The sequence below is a fragment of the Tiliqua scincoides genome, chromosome 2 (genome assembly GCF_035046505.1).
Source record: "Tiliqua scincoides isolate rTilSci1 chromosome 2, rTilSci1.hap2, whole genome shotgun sequence".
NCBI classification, from domain to species: domain Eukaryota; kingdom Metazoa; phylum Chordata; class Lepidosauria; order Squamata; family Scincidae; genus Tiliqua; species Tiliqua scincoides.
The window spans coordinates 15,568,751-15,589,753 of NC_089822.1; the positions used below are offsets into that span (position 1 = coordinate 15,568,751).

The 21,003-nt window shown below is 44.4% G+C and overlaps 1 protein-coding gene across 1 annotated transcript in view; it reads right to left on the reverse strand.

The window, feature by feature from the left end:
* The window catches only part of RANBP3L (RAN binding protein 3 like), a 56,022-nt gene that overhangs the window by 26,271 nt on the left and 8,748 nt on the right, over positions 1-21,003 (reverse strand). The window contains exons 2-6 of the mRNA XM_066618185.1: positions 4,730-4,788; positions 3,753-3,789; positions 2,360-2,437; positions 936-1,010; positions 219-290 (exon numbers count right to left, since the gene is read on the reverse strand). Coding sequence (XP_066474282.1) covers positions 219-290; positions 936-1,010; positions 2,360-2,437; positions 3,753-3,789; positions 4,730-4,788 — 321 coding nt within the window. The remainder of the gene's footprint in view (positions 1-218; positions 291-935; positions 1,011-2,359; positions 2,438-3,752; positions 3,790-4,729; positions 4,789-21,003) is intronic.

Genomic DNA, 21,003 nt, shown 5'->3' on the forward strand with positions numbered 1-21,003 from the left:
TTTCTAGATTTTTTTAAAACTAAATTTTGTTTTACTGCTGTACACTAGAGTTAAAAAAAAAATTTCAACATTTCAAAATAAAATATTGAAATTCATTATCTGAATTTCACTAACTCAAGTTACCTGCTTTATCTGTTCACTTCCAGGCTTCATATGGGAGAGGGTGGGGAGGGTCTTATCACATTGTGATTTTAGTTATAGAGAAAGGTTAAACTCACCTTTTTCTGTGGTTTTCAAGTCCATGCTCTTTTGTAGTAGCGTTGCTGTCATGAATATATTATTCTTTTTAACTACAAAACAAATGTTTGTTCATAGTAATTAGGAAAAGTGTTCTGCCCATATTTCTGTTTTCACAGAAAGCAACTGATCCAGCTTACAACTGGGGTGCATAGAGAAAATGGGGGTTAACAATTTTTTCTCTGCCTCATATTCCATCTGGAAATTATTTGCCAAGCAACTAGATGGAATATGGGGCAGAGGTAAAAGAAATGTGATGCTTTCAAAAATTTGATTCTGCGGGGGACATACTAAAACAGAGAATGGCCACTGAAATGCTATTTCTCCTCATGCTTTTTCTTGGGGGTTATATTTGTTTAGCTAGACCCATTATTGACAGTCCCTAAAAACAAAGTGAAAGTCACCAGTCACCCTGGATTTAATACTTTCTAATAGTCATTTGGAAATTCAGTGTCTTCTTCAGAAACAATGTAGTATTTCAATGCTCATTCTCTGTGTTATGTGTTTTTATTTTTTTGCAGATTTGGGGGTGTTTTTTTCTTTTTAACAAAAATGAGAAATGCAGAAAGTGGTGTTGTGTGTGTTTTTTTTTATTATCACCATAAAATCACCAATCAGTCAAAAGAGCCTTGAGAGCTATGACGACCACCTTTTTGGTCCCTATGATTACTTTCTTGTTCACCTTATTCTTCATTTACCTGTCTGGGATGGTGGAAATCTTGGAAGGACAGTAAGGGATGACGATCTTGCTCGTTTTTGGGTGAGAACAGTTTCTGGAAATCCAAGAAGCAAGTTATAATTTTCTACAAAAATACTTTACAAGTTATAGTTTTAGCCAGGGGTGCCCAAACCCCGGCCCTGGGGCCACTTGCGGCCCTCGAGGCCTCTCAATGCGGCCCTCAGGGAGCCCCCAGTCTCCAATGAGCCTCTGGCCCTCCAGAGATTTGTTGGAGCCCACACTGGCCCGATGCAACTGCTCTCAGCGTGAGGGCGACTGTTTGACCTCTTGCGTGCGCTGTGATATGAGAGCTCCCTCCACTGCTTGTTGTTTCACGTCTGTGATGCAGTAGCGGCAGCAAAGGAAAGGCCAGCCTTGCTTTGTGGAAGGCCTTTTATAAGCCTTGTGCTATTTCATGACCCTCATTCATATAAGTTCATCTTTAATATATTCATTTATGTAAACTTATGTAAATTTATTCAAATTTTAAATGTAAATTAATTCTTTTTTGCCCTGGCCCCCGACACAGTGTCAGAGAGACGATGTGGCCCTCCTGCCAAAAACTTTGGATACCCCTGGTTTTAGCAAATGTAATTGTATCAGTGTTGGGGATTCCTAGGGGAGAAGTTGGCAGACTCAGACTCAAGGCTCTCCCCTGGTCCTTGGTGAGTCATCTGGGAAGTTGGGTGTGGCTAAGATGCCCTGGAAAGGTGTAGAAGGCATTTGGACGAACAGCGCTGCCACAGTGTCATTGTTGCTATTTTGTCCCTGTCACATAGCCAAGAACTTGAGGGACTCCTTGCATGGGTCCTGGGCATTATATGGGGGGGACGCTACTGAGAAGGAAGCTTAGCTGGTAACGGAGCTCCCTGGCAAGTACAAAACCAAGGGAACCAGGGACCAACCTGGTGAGCTTTAATCCCTCCCTCCTTTAGTTTTAGGCAACAGAGATGGCCCAAGTGAGACGATGAGAATGCAAATATAGATATATCAATATGTTTCTTTGACAGCAAAGTATGCCAGATTTTAGGTACCAAGTTATTTATTATTCTTACAATTTCCACCATAGAGAGACCAATATCCACTATGGATTATGCTTAGGTCTCTTTCAGTCCAATCCTAACCAACTTTCCAGTGCCGATGCAGCCATAATGTAGCCCTGAGGTAAGGGAACAATGGAGGTCTCCATCACTGCCCCAGGCCCCACAGAATGCAATGCCCACCCCATTGGCATGGCCGCTTCAGTGCTGAAAAGTTGGTTAGGATTGGGCTGTTAGAAATCAAATAAAGCAAGTAGTTCAGTGTTTAATTCCAATAAAATGTAGTTCCAAACCAGACTGCATGAAGCTGATTCTCAATGACAATACAGCACTGAAACTGGAAAAAGAGTAAAAGCAGTCTTACCTCTATAGGACTGGGAGTCAGATATTTGAGAAGGAAAGGATGAAGATCTTGCACGTTTTCTGGAAAAACCAATGAAAACTAAAGGGGCAAAAATCATAGTACATCAGCAGGTATAGAATTCCTATCAACAGTATATTATATTAAAACAACCTAAATCAGCAGTTCCCAAACTCCTACAAGGGAGTTGGGAACCCTGTAAGTCTTGGTGGGGGCAGGAGGCCAGTGACAGCACCACAGTGACAATGGCACTGCTGGGAGGAAGGGGCTTTTAAACTTACCTGGGGTGGTCACATTGGCCTCTAACATGGTGCAGAGCATTTGCAGCCCCTCTGCAGGTCTTCCCACTGCTGCAAATAGATCTGATCAGTGATTGGAGATATTTGCAGAAGCAGGAAGACCCCTGCCGGAAACCAGCACAACCCCCAGGTAAGTTAAAAAAAACCCCTAGCTCCTGGCACTGCCATGATTGCAGCAGTGCCATCAGAGCACTCATTTTCTTAAGGGGGAATGCCCTCTTCCAATTCCCCTGGTGGGTCATGACCCACAAATTTGGGAACCACTGACCTAAATCAATCCAACTCAAGGACACAAAGGTTACCTGACTGTCTTACAATTGTCTGAGCGTAGGTGGGATCAAGGGATCTCCCTAAGAAAGGAGAGTTTTTCCTGACCTTGCTTCCTCCTGCACCAACCCCTTCCACTGGTGTAACTGGAACAGATAAGGATTACTGTAGCCTGGGGGCACCAGGACTAGATGTAAAGCCTCTGGCTGGTCACTCCTGGGCTTAACTCAGAACATTAAAAGAATTTTCCACTGGGGAGGAGTATACACTAAGAGGAGCAGCTAAATTGTGACATAGTGCAGGAGCAGACTGCTGCCTGAGCTTCCTGCCTCTTTCCTTGATATCTTTGTCAGGCCTCATCATCCCAGCAAACTTGTATACAGGAAAGAAGGTCGTACTTCCTTGTGAATCAGTAATGGAGGTACAAAGCAAAGAAGGCAAACAAAAATACAACTGATTTAATTAAAACAGGCAATTGTTTATTCATCATTAGAACAATTCTAATTAATTAATTAATTAATCAATCAATCAATTAATTACTGGCTTTCCTCCTCCCCAGAGTACTCTTTGGATATTGCTCAAGGCCGTTTACACGGGCAGGCTTCCTAGACCCAGTAGTTCTATATACAATGAACCACACACATTAACCATGTGTTTAATCTATGAGTTATTTGGAAATGGGTATTCTTGTACCAGAGGGGTGTCCAAGACAGGCACAGGAGAAGGGGCCTAGGGTTTGTCATGAATCTTCAGACAATTGGTAAAATGACACTGCAGCTGATGTAACAAGTTTGCATCAGATGTCTTAAGGAAACAAATTACTGTATTACCATTTTCAGTCTTGTGTCCAGGGTCCTCTGCAGGTCTCTGAACAAAAAAAAGTGTTAAGACTTATATTGAGAGGTGCCAGAAATGTCAACCATTGAAAGAGATATTCCAACTTTTAGAAAATGAACAGGCAGTGTCAGGGGCAGCCACACCAGAATAACCCTCTAACCCCCCACCCCACTGGTTGGATGGTGCAAACTGGCCAAGAGATTCATGCTGCTGCTGAGCCTGGCATCCCATCTACATATAGGAGTGCCTTACAGAGGCTCCAGTGTCATTTTGAAGCCTCTGGAAGGGAGGAGGAGCTGTTACCAACTGCCGGTAAACTAGATTTATTTTATTATTTTTAATAATGATAAACTATTAAACTGTAAACTATTTTATTAAACTATTTTAATTATTTAAAATAGTTACTATTTTAGTAACTATTTTAAAATAGTTACTAATAAAATAGGTAAACTATTTTATTATTTTTAAAAATAGTTTTTGGTGCTACAAGACTCTGTAGGCTCTGTTTTTGAGGCTCTACAGCAGAGGACAGGAACCTTTGCTGGTTTAGGAGCCGTACATTTGTCAGTGTCATCATGTAATTGCCAACTTCCGGGTTGCTGAGTTCCAAGCAGCAGCATGGAGTTTGGCTTGGGAGGGAAAGCCTACCAACCAATTTGCTGTTTGCAGGACAAGGAACAGCAGAGCCACCAGCTCAGGTTTGCAGAGTCCCTGTGCTGGACAGCAGCAGCTCTGTCATTCCCTGTCTGGCACACAGCAAATTGGGAAAGAGGCTTTGCCTTCCAAGCTGAGCTTGGATTACCTTGGGTAGCAGGCCAGATCTGGGCCATAGGTTGCCAGGCCCTGCTCTAGAGTGTTGCTCACTTTTTGCAATTTTGATCAAACCATCTTCATTCTTTAAATCACAGAAAGCAACACCTTCCCTTCCACTCCTAATCCTTGAAAATAAAAGGGAGACTTTAGTTAATACCTTGCCAGGTCGTTCCTTCTTCTTGAAAACAAATATGGGCTCTGCAATCACTGATTTGTCTGAAGGAAGAAGAAATAGAATTAGAATAGAATAGAATTTTGTATGAACGCAATCAGGTTTCATCTTACCCCTCCCCCCAAGACCTTTCAGTACATATGGATTCTTCTGGGTTTTCTCTATCATTCTGTATCCTGAGAAAGTCATTGTTTGCTCTTTGAAACCAGGTCCACTCCAAATCAGCAAACCTCACCCTTTCATTCATTCTCAAGGGTGCATCTATACGAGGTGCACAAGCGTGTACGGCAACAAAGAATAGGAACAATCTGTAACCATACAGCATAATCACACTTTTGTCTACCATGCTTGCTTTTTCTCTATATACCATGACCAAATGTAAAAACAGAGCCTGGTTTTGCCGTAAGAAATAATATAGCTTATAAAAAGAAGCAAGTGTGATCAGTGTGCTTGAAGTACACATTGTGCTAAATCTGTTAGTTTTATTGTTGTAGTTTTTTAGTATTTGAATATTTTTGTACTTGTTATATTTTTTTAGTATTGTTAGACACAATGAATGCAATTCGGCAAAGGTGGGATACAAATTGCTTAAATAAATAAATAAATAAAATCTTTAAAAAAGACTTATTTAAAGCACTAGAGCAGCGATTTTCAACCTTTTTCATCTCACAGCACACTGACAAGGCACTAAAATTATCAAGGCACACCATTAGGTTTTTGACAATGGACAAGGCACACCATGCTGCCAGTGGGGGGCTCCCACCTCCCATTGGCACTACTAATAAATGACCTCCCCCCCAAATTCCTGTGGCACACCTATGGACCTCTCGTGGCACACCAATGTACCATGGCACAGTGGTTGAAAATGGCTGCACTAGAGGGTATTTCCATTTCATTTGCCCCATAATTATTTTGTAGTTGTTAGGTTGGCCCATCTATGAGGCCAGCCCTAAGCGAGGTGGTTGCCTAAGGCAGCAGATTGGTAGGTGGGGGACATCTGCTTCCACTGCTATACCTCCTCCTTCTCCACTCTCTGGATTGAAAAAGAGAGGGATAGAACTGAAGAGAACGTTTGGAGGAAAGGAGAATGGTGGGCAAGACCATCTGCTGTTCTAGCCTACCTCTCTCCTCTCCTCCACATTCTTTTACTCACTCTGTTCCTTTCTTCCTATTCTAATTCAGGGATTGGGGAGAGCAAAGGCTGCCGTAGCACCAGGTAAGTGTGAGTACCATTTGCCACACCCTCTCAGGAACCAAGAGATCCTGGATCAGCCCTGGTAGTGGTGTACAACTTGTATATTTATTTTCAACTGATCACATGAACATTTATTTCATAAATAAAAAATACTGGAATATATTTGCTGCCTCCTAGGTTTTTAATCTATTTTGTTCTCTACTTTTAATTTAATGAACTTTTTCTACTCTTGATAAACTGACTTTTATTTAAAGACCGCAAGATCGGCATACAATTGCTATTAAAGTTTTGATGCTAGAGTAATTTTTTGGTGATATCGTTGTTAATCCGTTTATAGATATAAAAATTTATTTGTGTTGGTTTTTTTTTTTTTGTGATTTTATATCACAAATTGCTTTGAGGGTTTTTAAGTCCAAAGGCAGAACTAAAAGAACCAAATAAATAAATAAATAAATGTGGGGCCTCCCTTGGACCCACATTTAACCAGTGTTGGTCCCACTTGACAGCCCAATCCTATCCACACTTTATCCACAATCCAATCCCATGACTCATGACTAAGCATAGGATTGGGCTGTGAGTCTTCTGGAAGTGACCGGAGCTCTGCTCTGGTCGCCACTGGAGGGCTTTTTGAAGCCTGCATAGGCAGCGCGCATCCACCCACTGCGAGCTTCAGAATGGTTGTTTCTGGCTGAAAAATGCTACTTATGGTTTCCTAAGCGAAACCACTGACCAGAAGTGACATTTTTATGCCATATAAGGCATTCTGAGACTCAGGTGATACCAAGGCCTCACCTGTAATATAAATTATGTATTTAATAAATATTAATACATTGGGGATTATTTCTTAAACTCTGATTGCATCTGATCGAAACTCTGATTCTCCATTTCATTTTCCCTGTCATTAGTGTAACCCCTTTGCTTTTATTTACAAGTCAACAACAAACCTTTTATGCATCCTTCCCGAAAATCTTAATGGAAGCACTCGCATAGTTAAAACACAGCAGTAAGCCAATTATGGCCCCGGCAGCCTGCTTTCAACTGCTGTTTGTGTACATAACTCTGTTTCAAGAGAAGGAATAATGATTGCTTCTCCTGAGTTATTAAAGATTGTAACCCAGTAAATTGCACAGAGGCAGAATTCTGTCTGAAAAAAGTAGTTATTGATATCTTAACCACATGTTTAAAAATGGAGCTAGAGTTGAATCAAGTCCACAAAGGGATAATATGTAGAATGATCCCACAAGACTTCTTTGGTTTGCATTACCATCTCTCAAGAGAAACATACTAAAATATTGATTCACCACACATACAATTAAGAATCATCATATAGTGGCTTATTGATCTTGGTTTAGGTAGCATATCCATTCACAGTACATTGAGACACTCTGAATAGCATAGCCAGTTGCTAAATGTAGAATGACCATTGAGGATGTTTTCAAATATGTATAATAAATATTTACATTTAATCTCTCTCTCTCTCTCTCTCTCTGAAAAATGATCATTACAAAAATCATTTGAAAAATGACAATTATAAATCTTAGGCTACAATCCTATCCTCACTTCCCTGGGAGTAAGCCCCACTGACGAATAGACATGCTTCTGAGTACACATGCATAGGATTGGGCACTCAGGCAATTAAATATTTTCAGATGTAACGCGCTCTATGTGGGGCTGCCCCTGAAGACGGTTCGGAAACTACAATTAGTACAGAATGCGGCGGCCCGTGTGGTCACCGGAGCCAGGCGGTTTGACTCTGTCAGTCCGCTTCTCTGGGGGCTACATTGGCTGCCCATTCGTTTCCGGGCCCAATTCAAGGTGCTGGTTTTTGACCTTTAAAGCCCTATACTGCCCTGGGCCAGGATATCTTAGAGACCGCCTACTCCCGTACAATCCGGCTCGCCATCTCAGGTTATCAGAGAAGGCCTTTTTGCAAGTGCCGCCACCCAAGGAGGTCCGGGGGGCGGCTGCAAGAAATAGGGCCTTCTCGGTAGTGGCACCAACATTATGGAACTCCCTTCCCCTTGACTTGAGAATGGCTCCCTCTCTTGAGAGTTTTCGGCAAGGCCTGAAAACACTGTTGTTTATACAAGCCTTCTGATTTCTGGCCTTCTTAACATTTTTATACATCTTTTAGTTTTTTACAGGCTTGATTCCTCGGTGACTTGCTCTTTTATTCTGTCTTTTAATCTGACTACTGTTTTTATGGCCTCTGTAATGTGTTTTAAAATGTTTTTATCTGCTATGTATTAATGTTTTTAAAATCTGTTTTTTTAATATGTTGTTAGCCGCCCTGGGTCCCGTTAGGGAGAAGGGCGGGATAAAAATAAAGTTTTATTATTTATGTGTGATTATTACACAAAATTGTTTTTTAAATAAATTGTGATTATCCAGTGACAAGAAAAATCAGTGTTCAATCTAGTGAGTTTGTTTTCCCACTGAGCTGCATGTCCAAAGTACTGGGCTCAGTATCTGTTCTTCTTGCCCAAGGCCAGCCCATTCATGAGGCCAACTGAAGTGGTCATCTCAGGCAGCAGATTAGTGGGGGGGGGGCACCCATCTTGTCCTACTTGCCTCTACTGCTTTTCTTTTTTCTCCTTCCACTAGAAAAGGAGATTAGAAAAGAAAGAGGAGAACAGAGAAGAGGAAATGTAGAGGGATGTGCTGAGTGAGTGGAGAGTAGAAGGAGCAGAGGCAGACACATCATCAGGTAAAGGAGAGCATCATTTGGTATACCACCTCAGGCATCAAGAAGTCTTTGGTCAACCCTCTTTAAGAAAGGATTCAGGAGGGCTGTGTTACAGCGAAATTGGGGAGAGTAAAGGCATGGGCTTGTGGATTTTATTCAGGGCCTCCCTACTCCCATAATTTGAGCACTGATTGGCATTCTGCTTTCAAATATACTGCAGGAGACTCGGCTGCAACATGAATAGGATGTGGATAGGGCCAGACTTTTAGGGCTGCTCAGGTCAGGACGGGCTTTTAGGGTAGGGTCAGACTTTTAGGGCTGTTTCACATGTTGCATCAAAAGACAAGTTTCTGCATTTCCTCCTAAGGATGACCAAGTCTCTCCTGCAACTTTCAGAGCGTATGCATATATCTAAAAATGCATGGTTAAAAAAATCAGGAGAAATCCTGGCTCCCAAAGGTACAGGTATTGTTGACAAATAACACAAATGGCCTTGAAATGTGAAGCAGCCAAGTCACTGTGAAAATGTGAGGCCCACCTCTGATGACAATGTTGTTAAGAATATTTACATAATATTCATTCATTCATTCATTCATTCATTTGATTTGTATTCTGTGTTTCTCCCCGAAGGGCACCCAAGGGCTAACAATAAAAACATTAAAATGCAGAATGAATACAAATACACATTAAAAATAAAAACAAAAACAAGATAAAATACAGAGTAGGATAAAATACAGAGCAGTCATCAATAAAAAGTTATACACAATAATGTTCACAAAGTGGTTTACATACATACATACATACATACATACATACATACATACATACATACATACAGAAGCGCCTAGTGCCAGGCACTCACTCCCTTCCCATTCCCCACTCTTCCACTTTGTTTAGACATGCAGCTCAGTGGGGAAAAACTTGGTATTTCTGGAGGAAAAGATCATTATGGGTTACAAGTCATAGCAGGTATGTGCGGTGCATAGCTAAGGGGGTGCAGGGAATTGCAGTTGCACCAGGCATCAAGCTATAGGGGGGCAACAAGCTGAGCTTGATACTAGTGACCAAAATTGTGAAAATCTTGGTATGTAAGAATAATACCATCATGTAATATGTCATTGGAAAGATAATTTAATGCAGAGTGCAATGAAACACACTGTATGTGTAAGCTCTTGGTTTCAGAGGCAAACTGCCTCTGATTGCCAGATGCAGGGGAGGGCACCAGAACACAGGTTGTGTCTGTTGTGTGCTCCCTTGGGCATTTGGTGGGCCACTGTGAGATACAGGAAGCTGAACTAGATGGGCCCTTGGCCTGATCCAGCGGGGCTCTCTTGGGCTGGTAGTAGCAGACTAGATCTACCATAAGAGCATAAGCTTATGGTAGATCTAGTCTGCTACTACCAGCCCAAGAGATCTGGTTCCCAGATGGGTTCCTTGGGCAAAACCGCTCCCCAATAATAGTTTTCAGGGTTGACAGTAGTGCCTGCAGAGTGGGGAGGCTGACAAATCCACTGAGCCTAGAACATGGCAGAAGTTTTAATCAGGGAGGTTTTAACGGTTGGGCTAACCGATGAGAAAAAAAATATATAATCAGGCTTGGTTGCTCACCTATAAGCATCCACTGCAATAAAGCCTCACATGTGCAGGTCCTGCTGAACTCTAGGGTGAGAACCTGGATCACGGCACGGTCTAGCCTGAGCTGAGGGAACCAAGAGCTCCTACTATCTGGAGGGGGAGTATAGACTGACATAAACATAACTTAACAGTCTCTGACTATTATTTGGTCCCTTTCTATATACCTAGGGATCCTCCCCAGCAGCCTTTCACTCTGATCCTCAGAAAGTAGGCTCTCCCTGTCCTGCTCAGTCAGAAGCACACAGGAAAAGAGCACAAGAGAGAGTCTCTTCAGGCCAGGTGATCTTTTCTGGTCCTGCCTCCCCAGCTTTCTAATTGGTGGGCTCCCTTGTGACATGAAGCATTTCTAAGGGAGCAATCCAAACCTGCGCTGGAGCTGGCAAGCCGGGAGGCAGTGGTGTCGCTAGGGAGGTGCGGGGGGTGCAGGCCTCACTGGGTGACGTGCATGGGGGGTGAGGCACACAGGGGGGTGACACGCTAAAATTGGGGTGGTTAGGAGTAACTCAATCATATTATATACCGTTGGATGTGGAATTTTGAGCGGAATGCAATGCAAAAATTCAGAGCGAAATATCTCTTTTATATCAAACGTTATGGACAAAAAACTGGAGAACAAAAAATGCATGGAGCCCTATGGAAAGTGAAAGTGAACTGTATCGCGTGGTGACTCGCGAGTAGGTGAACTTTCCTTAATCCGTTAGAAAGGACAGGCTGAGAGGAATCCAACAACACCAGAATGGTCCTGATCCAATGGCTGCAGCCCCCAAAAACACCTGAGAAGTAAGTCCCTCCCTCCAAGCAGATGAATGTATTGAGCCCTATGGAAAGCGAAACTAAGCCTCACGGTCACGTTTATTTGTGAGTAAGTAAACATACCTTGACTGGTGGTCAGGCCAGGCAAAGGGGAATGTGAAGCCACCAGAATGGTCCTGGTCTGATGGAACTGGAGCTCAACAAATGCTCCAGAAGGCAGCCTTCCCCCCCCCCCCCCACTAAAAAGGATCAAAACAGAGGCTTCAGCTGATAAGGTGAACTTTTTTGAGACTTGCAAAGCCAGTTGGCTCCTGACAGTGATCTGGTTTAAACAGAAGTTCTTAAATTGAACTGGGCACTGGGTAGGGCTGAAAACGTTACTGGTTTTGGAGGGGGGGTGTTATTGCAGGCAGGCTACAGAGGAAATTCACTTGGTGGAACAGGGCTGGCTTCTGCTTATTTAATTATTTGTTTTACTTTAATTATTTATACTTATTCATTTTAATTTGCCTGATGATGTCACTTCCACCATGGCATCACTTCTGGTGGATCTTTGGCAGATTATCATTCTAAAAAGTGGGTCCCTGTGCTAAAAGTTTGAGAACTGCTGCAATAAAGTGTTAGTAAGTTGACACCTGGGTGTGTGTGTGTGTGTGTGTGTGTGACACCACTAGTGACCAAAATCACTAAAATCACAATTTGGAAGAATAATACCATAATGTTATATATCAATCAATGCGTAATTTCATGAAGAATGTGTTCTATCTTTGTTCTATCAAAAGGTACAGCCAAAAAATGAGTGGGGGTGGAGTAATGGTACATCACCACGCCCACCACCTGGGGTGTTACTCTACCCACTGCATGGGGGGTGACGCGCTGGCATCCCGCACGGGGTGACATGAACCCTAGTGATATCACTGCCAGGAGGCCTGCTCTGCATCCAAGGCAGGTATGTGGGCAACAGCGGCTCAGCCAGAGGCAAGAGGAAACTCTTCCCCTTACCTGTGGGTAAGGGCTGCTGGATCCAATGGGTCTCCTAGGACCTGCGCCATCTCTGAAGGTAGCGCAAGTTCGAGGATAGCAGAGCGGCTTGAAGGAGGACCCTGGCTCCGGCTCTTTGCGTGCCCACCCTGGGGGTGCCCAATGCCCACCCTCCCCCTCCCAGAAATGCCTCCTTCCCTCCTCCTCCCTGCCCCCCATGCCTACCTTTGCTGCTTGTGCCAGTGCGAGCGCACTGACACAAGCGGCTGTGGGGAAGCTGCGGCAGAGCCTTATGCCAGCCTCCGCAGGCCGGCGCTTCTCGGAGTGCCAGCCTGGCTTCCCCGTGAGGAGGCGCAAATGTTTTTTACGGCAAATGTGAGGAGGTGCAAATGTTTTTTACGGCACGTTTGCGACCCTCTTATGCCGGCCCAAGGGACTTGGGCTGGCATAAGGCACACTTTGGATTGCGTCCTATGTTGCTCTCTAGCTAAAGACTGAAAACCCCCCACAATGAAATACAATTGTTTCATCATACATACATACATAGTTCCCTTGAAATTTAACAAAAAATACAATGGGCATAAAATGTGAAAGAAGCAGCAGCAAGCAGCCACCAGGAAAGATGCAATGCTGGCTTGAATAGGGATTGTTATATTTAAGGATATCATATCTAAGGATATCATATTACAGCTAAAGTATTTCGGCTAATTGTTATTATTCTGACATGGTAGCTGCCCTGTCATAATGAGGTGCTCCTCGCTGGATTACTGTTAACATTCTTTAACAAAAGTTCCAAAGGCAGCACAGCAAAGATTTCTGTTGATGATGTCCCCCCACCTGCTGTAGGAAAAATCCTGAAGCTTTGCTCCCTCACTGTCATAAGAACATAAGAATAGCCCTGCTGGATCAGGCCAAGGGCCCATCTAGTCCAGCTTCCTGTATCTCACAGTGGCCCACCAAATGCCCCAGGGAGCTCACAAGAAAACAGACACAAGCTGTGGCCTGGTGCCCTCCCCTGGATCTGGCAATCAGAGGCAGCCTGCCTCTAAAAGCAAGAGCTTGCCCATACCTACTATGACTTGTAACCCGTAATGAACTTCTCCTCCAGAAATTTGTCCAATCCCCTCTTAAAGGCATCCAGGCAAGATGCCATAACTACTTCTTGTGGCAAAGAGTTCCACAGACTAACAACACGCTGCATAAAAAATATTTTCTTTTGTCTGTTCTAACTCTCCCAACACTCAACTTTCGTGGATGTCCCCTGGTTCTGGTGTTTTGTGAGAGGGAAAAGAGCGTCTCTCTGTCTACTCTGTCCATCCCATGCATGATTTTGTATGTCTCAATCCTGTCTCCCCTCAGGCACCTCGTTTCTAGACTGAACAGGCCCAAACTCTGTAGCCTTTCCTCATAGGAAAGGTGCCCCAGCCCAGTAATAATTTTGGTTGCTCTCTTTTGCACCTTTTCCATCTCCACTATATCCTTTTTGAGATGTGGCAATCAGAACTGGACACAATACTCCAGGTATGGCCTTACCATTGATTTGTACAATGGCATTACAATATTAGCTGTCTTATTCTCAATGCCTTTCCTAATGATCCCAAGCATGGAATTAGCCCTCTTTACTGCCGCCGCACATTGGGTCAACACTTTCATTGAGCTGTCCACAAGGAACCCAAGATTTCTCTCCTGATCTGTCACAGACAGCTCAGAACCCCTTAGCCTATATGTAAAGTTTTGATTCTTTGCCCCAATGTGCATGACTTTACACTTACATCTGCCATTTTGCTGCCCAGTCTCCCAGTTTGGAGAGATCCTTCTGGAGCTCTTCACAATCTTTTCTGGTCTTCACCACTCGGAAAAGTTTGGTGTCTTCTGCAAACTTGGCCATGTCGCTGCTTAGCCCTGCCTCCAGGTCATTTATGGTTGAAAAGCACCTGTCCCAGGACAGATCCTTGGGGCACACTGCTTTCACCTCTCTCCATTGTGAAAACCGGTCATTGACACCCACGCTCTGCTTCCTGGATCTCAACCAGTTCCTAATCCAGGAGAGGACCTGCCCTCTAATTCCCTGACTGTGGAGCTTTCTCAGCAGCCTTTGGTGAGGGACCGTGTCAAATGCCTTCTGAAAGTCCTTTGATTACACCCCTACTTCCAGTGATTTATTTTTATTTTTATACCACCCTTTCTCCAAAGAGCTCAGGGCAGTGTACACAGCTGCTCCCCTCCTTTTGTCCTCACAACAACCCTGTGAAGTAGGTAAGACTGAGAGAAAGTAACTTGCCCAAGGTCACCCAGGAAGCTTCATGGGGGGGGGGGTTCAAACCTGGATCTTCCAGGACTAAGTCCTCCTCCCAAACCACCACACCACCCTGGCTCTCTGTGATGAGAGAGCCTTAGGATCACATTCCTCATTACACCCCCCTGCAGTCACTCACTCTCTCTCTCTCTCTCTCTCTCTCTCACACACACACACACACACACACACACACGTGTGGGTACACAAACTGCCTGGCCTTGGTAGACTTTATTGACTCTATTGAGATTCTTCAATCCATAAACTTCATCTGCAGCAAGTTTTCAATGCTTCACAGCAAAATTGTGAGGATCGAACTGAAAAAGTTCAAATCTTCCAAACCTTTGCAGTATAAGTTATTTAATGCTTTCAGTGATGAGAAGAGAGAGGATTCATGTTCCTGTATGCAAACCACAACCCACCAGCACTGCCAGAGCTAAAAGCAAATCTTTGTACAGAGTCACAAACAGCTTGTGAGGACCATTCAGCTGTTCTGATGCTGTTCAAACTCAGCAGAGGGCAGTAGAAGCCAACTTATTAGAACACCCTTATTCTCTCACCTTGTTCTACTTCAGGACCAAAGCACATGTTACCTGAAATACATTATTAAGTCAAGAAGCATGCTTAAGACTGGTGACTTCTTTTCTTTATCAAACAATAGTTGTGGGGAGGGAAGGGAGAATCTTAATTAGGACCACAACATGAAGTGAGGGGTACTGTGCCATTGTGCTGCCAAAACCACCCTCCTTCAAAGATGCTATTTTCCCCTGAAGCATCTACTTTCCCAAATAACTATTGCACGATCAAATATTTTGGGCGGGGGCGGGGGGAGGCGGTTTTTGGCAGGAAAATAGTTCAGGGGAATGAGTTAACCCTCCCTCATGTTGCTCGTCCAATTCAGGCCTCCTACAACTGCTTTTGGTAAAAGAAGTTTTCAGTCTTAACAACACCTCTTAAAAATGCATTTAAAGTAACATATTCCTTTAAAAGTAACATGGCGGTCCCTACAGCCTTTAGATGATCCGTTCAGGATTCCCTTTTCATTTTAACCAGGGGCATCTTTTATACTCTTTTCAGGGATTTTTAATGATGAAGTTGCAACTCTTGAAATGGCATTTATCCCAACACTTTCCTCCTAGTTATTTTTAGTATAGCTAATATTATAAAGTAGACCCAGCGATAGGGAAGGATTGTAGGTCAGTGGAGGAATGCATGCTTTGCATGCAGAAGATATCAGGTTCAGTCCCTGGTGTCTTCAGATACGACAGACAAAATTCTGACCTGAAACCCTGGGGAGTTACTGCTAGTCTACATGGACCTAAATGGGCCAATGATCTTAGGCCTGCCCCCCCCTTGATAGGAATGATGCAACTCAGGCCAAGCAGCAGGGGGTAGAGGAGCGGCAGACTCAGGAGTGCCTCTTCAACTCTGTGTCTGCTGCTGCTGCCTCCCTCCAGCAGCCCACAGTGGACAGAGCCACCTCAATCTGCTTCCCTAACCACTCAACTTGCTCTTTCTTTACATGGTCCCTTTAAACTTCTGCTTCCCTTTTGCATTCAAGCAGGTGCCTTCAGATGCCAAAAGGCACTGAGCAAGCCATGAACTGCATGGCAACGTAGGAGGTATGAGCATTTGCGGAGCTGAATCAGTGGGCAATGCTCCTGTGGCCATTTTCTCCTTCAGCCTGGCCTTCTTCCAATTTTGGTGACTGATTGGGAGGGGAGAAATTCATCTGCTTTCCTACCTCCTCACCCTGCTCCTTTCTTGTGGTCCCTTTACATGACACAGGAAATGTGGTGCTCCTAGCATGGCCCGTACTTTCTGTTTTGTTGAAAAGGATAGTGTGTGAAGGAGCGAGGCAAGTGTTTGCATTATTCTTTCTGGGGGTTTTTTGGAGGGGGGGTGTTCACTGCAGCAGTACAGTAAATCCCATTGGGCTGTCCCAGAATGTTCTGACTCAGTATGTTGAAGCTTCCTTTGATCGGTCGTATAAAAAAATTATAAAGCTGCAACTGTTAAAGTTCTGTTAACGTTTCACTGCAAAACTTACTGCACCAATAAAAATAAAATGAGAAAAGGAAAGGGTGTGAGAACCAAAATACCAAACTTAGTGTTGTTCAGCTACCCGTGAGCTACTGTTTACTGAAGCTGGGAAACCATAGGAAGTCGGCAAGAGATACAAACATTTTATGCCAGAATTAGGGCGAAAAACCATTGTAATAGCTTAAGCACTGAACTGGGAGGAAATGTTTCTGACTGGTTGGATGTCTAACTGTCAGAAAAAAATAAGTGACTGGGATATCACAAGATATTATACACAGTAATACACTTATTCTGTTCTGGACAAATAAGAACACATAACATCTTTCTGTTTAGGACAGATACAAGAAGTTGCATTATAAAGGAAGACTGCTGGTCATCTATCCCAGTACTGCCTACAGCAGCTTTTCAATTTTAGGGGAATGTCTTTCCAGCCCTGCAATCTGAGAACCTTTAAATAGACACATGGGGATCTTTCCCCTGCAATTCATGTGCTCTACCACCAAGCGGGCCTCCCCATGCTTCTTTCCAAAAAGGTACCCAAACCACCTGGATGTCCTATTCTGATCCATTGAGACTGTGTGTCTCAAGTACATAGAGCCACTTCATGCATTACCCAAAGGCAAAGCTCAATTTGCCAGTGTGTGCTGTCTCGACTGGGAGTTGTGGCCAGTTTCAGCACCCTGGGCCCTTGCTCATCTTGGTCTGAGAGACACTTCTGTGAGAAGTGTGAGCAGATGACCAAAGTGGCTGGTGACAGCGGTGAAGTCTGCAGCAATCGGTTTTTGTGCCTCTTTTGCAGTTTTAGTACGTCCCAATAAGCTTAATACAAGTTTGGAAACGTTGCTTCAGAACGGAAAAGACGGAAGGAAATGGCAGTGAAGAAAATCTACCTATACTTAATGGATAGCGCTGAAGGATAAAATACAGTGCCATTTGGTTGGTTATGAAACCAATTGTGCTAGCCCACTGGGGACAGAACTGGTGCTCTCAGCTTGCAAAAGGGAATAGAAGAGGGGAAGTGAGGACTGCAGTCCTCCAATAACAGCAGCAGAGGGGCACACAATCAGGCACAGTAGCTCTCTCACAAAACACACACACTTTCTCAAAGGACATTCCTTATTAAGCTTCCTCCTTACAGCCTCTGAGGGCACACCGTGGAAGAGGCAGGGGTGGAGTAGGGTACAGCAGCCCCTCCTCCTCCTCCTCCTGAGCAGCAAGCAGTGGGACACATGCTCTGACAGGCCTGATTAGCAGTAACTGGATAAGACCGGGTTGCTCCAGCCTGGAGCAGCTCAGCCACTCTGAGTACAGGGGATTGCCGGAAAAGTCAATGCAGAAGCCTGCCAAGTGGGCTGCCTCTGGATGCCAGGATTGGAATAATCCACCTCTTATTGCCAAGAGAAGACTAGGCCATGAAACTGCCTGCCAACTTCATAAATCATGACTGCAGAGCAGGGCTCTACATTGCCTGTCCCTTTCTCCCAATAGCAAAAGCTTTGGTGGCTTTGGAGCAAACACATTTTTTTGGACATGATCATGCATCTGTGCTGCTTTGACTGTACTGGAGTGCACTGCCAACCTTCTCCCTTCACCTAGCAGCATCACTGTGGAACCCCCTGCCCCAAGAGCCTGTCAAGCAACCTGCCTTACTGTTTTAATAGCTGGTTACAATACTGTACTTTTTAAGGGGGCAGTGCAGCAGTATTTTTTCAATGTTGGGCATCATATTGAACAGGGGTCTCCAAATTTTTTGGCCAGAGGGCTGCATGAAATATCTGGTGCAGTGCTGAGGGTCGGAAGAAAATTTAAATATAAAATTTAAATAAATAAATTAGAGATGGAACTTAGATGAATGAATAAATGAATGAGTGAGCTCATTCACTCAGCCTCTCTGGCCTTCAGAACACCTTCCAGATGCAATCAGAGCACAGCTCTGGTCATGTTCAGTTGAGTGGGACGGAGGCTTTCAGGGGACAAGAGGCTGGCCGCAGGCCAGACAGAAGCTTGCTGCGGGCCACATCTGGCCCCTGGGCCGGGGTTTGGAGACCCCTGATATAGAAGATGGTGCTATGGGTTGGTACTCCGCACCCTCCTCACTTTCACCCTCTCAGATGATTCTGGTGAAAATTGCCTCCTTGTACAATTGATTCTTGTCTATCTTGTATCAATCTACTTACCATAATTCATGTACCTCTGCTATTGCATTGTGAGTCCTCAAGTTGCCACCATCAAACACTACCAGATACAATATTGTACATCAAGCAGGGGTGTGAAGGATTGCAGTTAACAATGGGCAATTTTTGTCCACTTGGTCTTGGAATTGGTATTGGAAAAAAAGACAAACTGCACCCCCTACTCAGAAAAATAACTCAGTTTTTCCAAAGCAAATTCCAAGCCTGTGTCAGAGATGCTGACATCACTGGGTCTAATCAAGTACCCTGATGAGCAACATACATCCCTACCCACCCCAGGGAGGCAGCTCAATGTCCAACATACCAATTGCCTCAGGGTCACATCCAAGGTTGGCTCCATTCTCCTTACTGGGAGGACCCTCCCCCCTCCCCTCACAGATTCTGGGATCCTAGGAAGCCATGATGTATGCTGAACTATCAGCTACCCCTGCCACCTACTTCCTGGGATAGGACAGTAGGCATCAGCCTAGCATGGAGGGGAACAGGCCTCCTGGGAGTGATGTAACTTCTGGGCAGGACCTGAATCCTGGGGTTTCCATATGGGTGATGCAAACTAGAGACCCAGGGGACCCAGTGTTCCATATAAGACCCCTTCCCTCTTTGATGTTGGACCTTAATACATGGAATTGACAGTCTCCAGTTCTCCCCAACTCTTGCTGCAAAAAGGCAAATGGTCTACTCTACACCAACCCCTTGGACATTCAGCTGCCTCCCTGGGAGGAGGAGGTTGTCACATTTGGCCAAAACTGCAGGCAGCTAGTGGATTTAATTAAGGGCCCTCTATCTTCCTTCACCCATAATGCAAGCAATGTAATAGAGGGCTCAATTGACTCCCAGAAAGAATGAGTAAAAAGCAATAAGGCCTAGGAATCCTAAGTTTGGGGGCAGAGGCAAAGGAAACCCTGGTTTAATATTTGGTCTGAGGAACCAACATTCCTAAGGTAGCTCTGACCAGTAGGCATGAAGTACTTCACTAACCTCTCTGTTTGTCCTCAATTCGTCCTGAACACTCCCCGATTCCCATTGCCAGCAGCCCAACAGGACTGCCAACAGTCAGTCAGTGTTTTACTGTCCAGTTCAGCAAAATTGCTTTTTTGTGAGGTAACCAGAGCAGGTCTGAAAGCCAGTAAATTCTAGATTCTATTCTGGCTCCTCACCAACCTATCAGGTTCCATCCTGGTTTTGCCTTTGACCAACCAAATTTCCCCAAGTCATTTCCCTAACCAACCAAATTTTGCTCTCGCTTTGCAGTCCTTGCCTTACCCCCACCCCAGTCAGTGGTGTAGCTAAGGGGGTGCAGGTGTGATATCACTTCCGGTTGTGACATCACTTCTGCAACATCATTTTGACGTCTGCACCAGCCTACGCATTCATTAGCTACGCCACGGACCCCAGTCATGCCCAGAGACCAGCATATTTGGAACTGAAGCCTGGGGTCTGATGAGCTTGGCTTCCTAACCAGCTTTACAATGCCAGATGTGGGTCATGACAAAACACACACTGATTTGGCCATCAGTCTTTACCCTCGTTCAAGCTTCATGCAGGCTGCCTGCCTTTTTTTTTAACAAAAAACAAACAACCATGTTACGTACTTGTAATTTTCATTGGTTGCTCATTTTTAATTAAAAAAAAAACACAAATATTTTAAAATAATTTTAGAACCATTATACAATTTCTTCAGGGCTGGGAGGGAAAGATACCACCAGTAGGACCTAGTGAGGCATGTACCAGGATCCCACCCCAATCAAGGGCTCTTAACCTTGCCCAGGCAGTGACGTCCACAGACCAGCAGTGGGGTGCAGTGGCAGCAGTGGTCCATCTTCTTCCCCAAGTACCATTTTTGAAATCTTGCTAACTCTGATCTCCTCCATCATCTGGTAAGCCAGACAGGGGCCTAGAGTCCAGGGGCAGATTGTGTGTGGGGGGGGGGGCACAAAATGGTCGCATATTTGGAATACCGTTCACCTCTTGCTTGTGGAAACCCCTTCCTCCCTCTAGCCCACTAGGGATGCAACCTGCACTGATCCACTTTCTACCTGCTAGAAGTGAGCAGCATGTTCCTTATCTTTCACAGTTTCTTCAAACAGAGAAGTGCAGGTCTTCCAGTTTGATTTTCAGGGTCCATACAAGTGAAAGGAGGTCCTTCATTCATGCAGTCCCTTTAAATCACCAGAAATCTTGCACTACTGTAGTTGAAGAAACGATGTAAGGAACATGGCAAGTGGATGCTTTTTCCTCTTTTTTTTTAATTGTTCAGAGGCATCTTGGGCATCATGACCCAAGATGACATTGGGAAGCATTCTGGGTTGTGCTGCCATTGCCAGGGCCCAATGATTTCTCCTTTACACTGTGACCCATAACTATACCAGTGGCAGCAGAATTGTCACTCCTCCATTGTTCACTTCCTGGGCACCATGAGGGGGTAGCTGCTATGTGCTTTCCAAAGCATGGGGGGAGCACACCATTGGCAAGCAGTCAAGC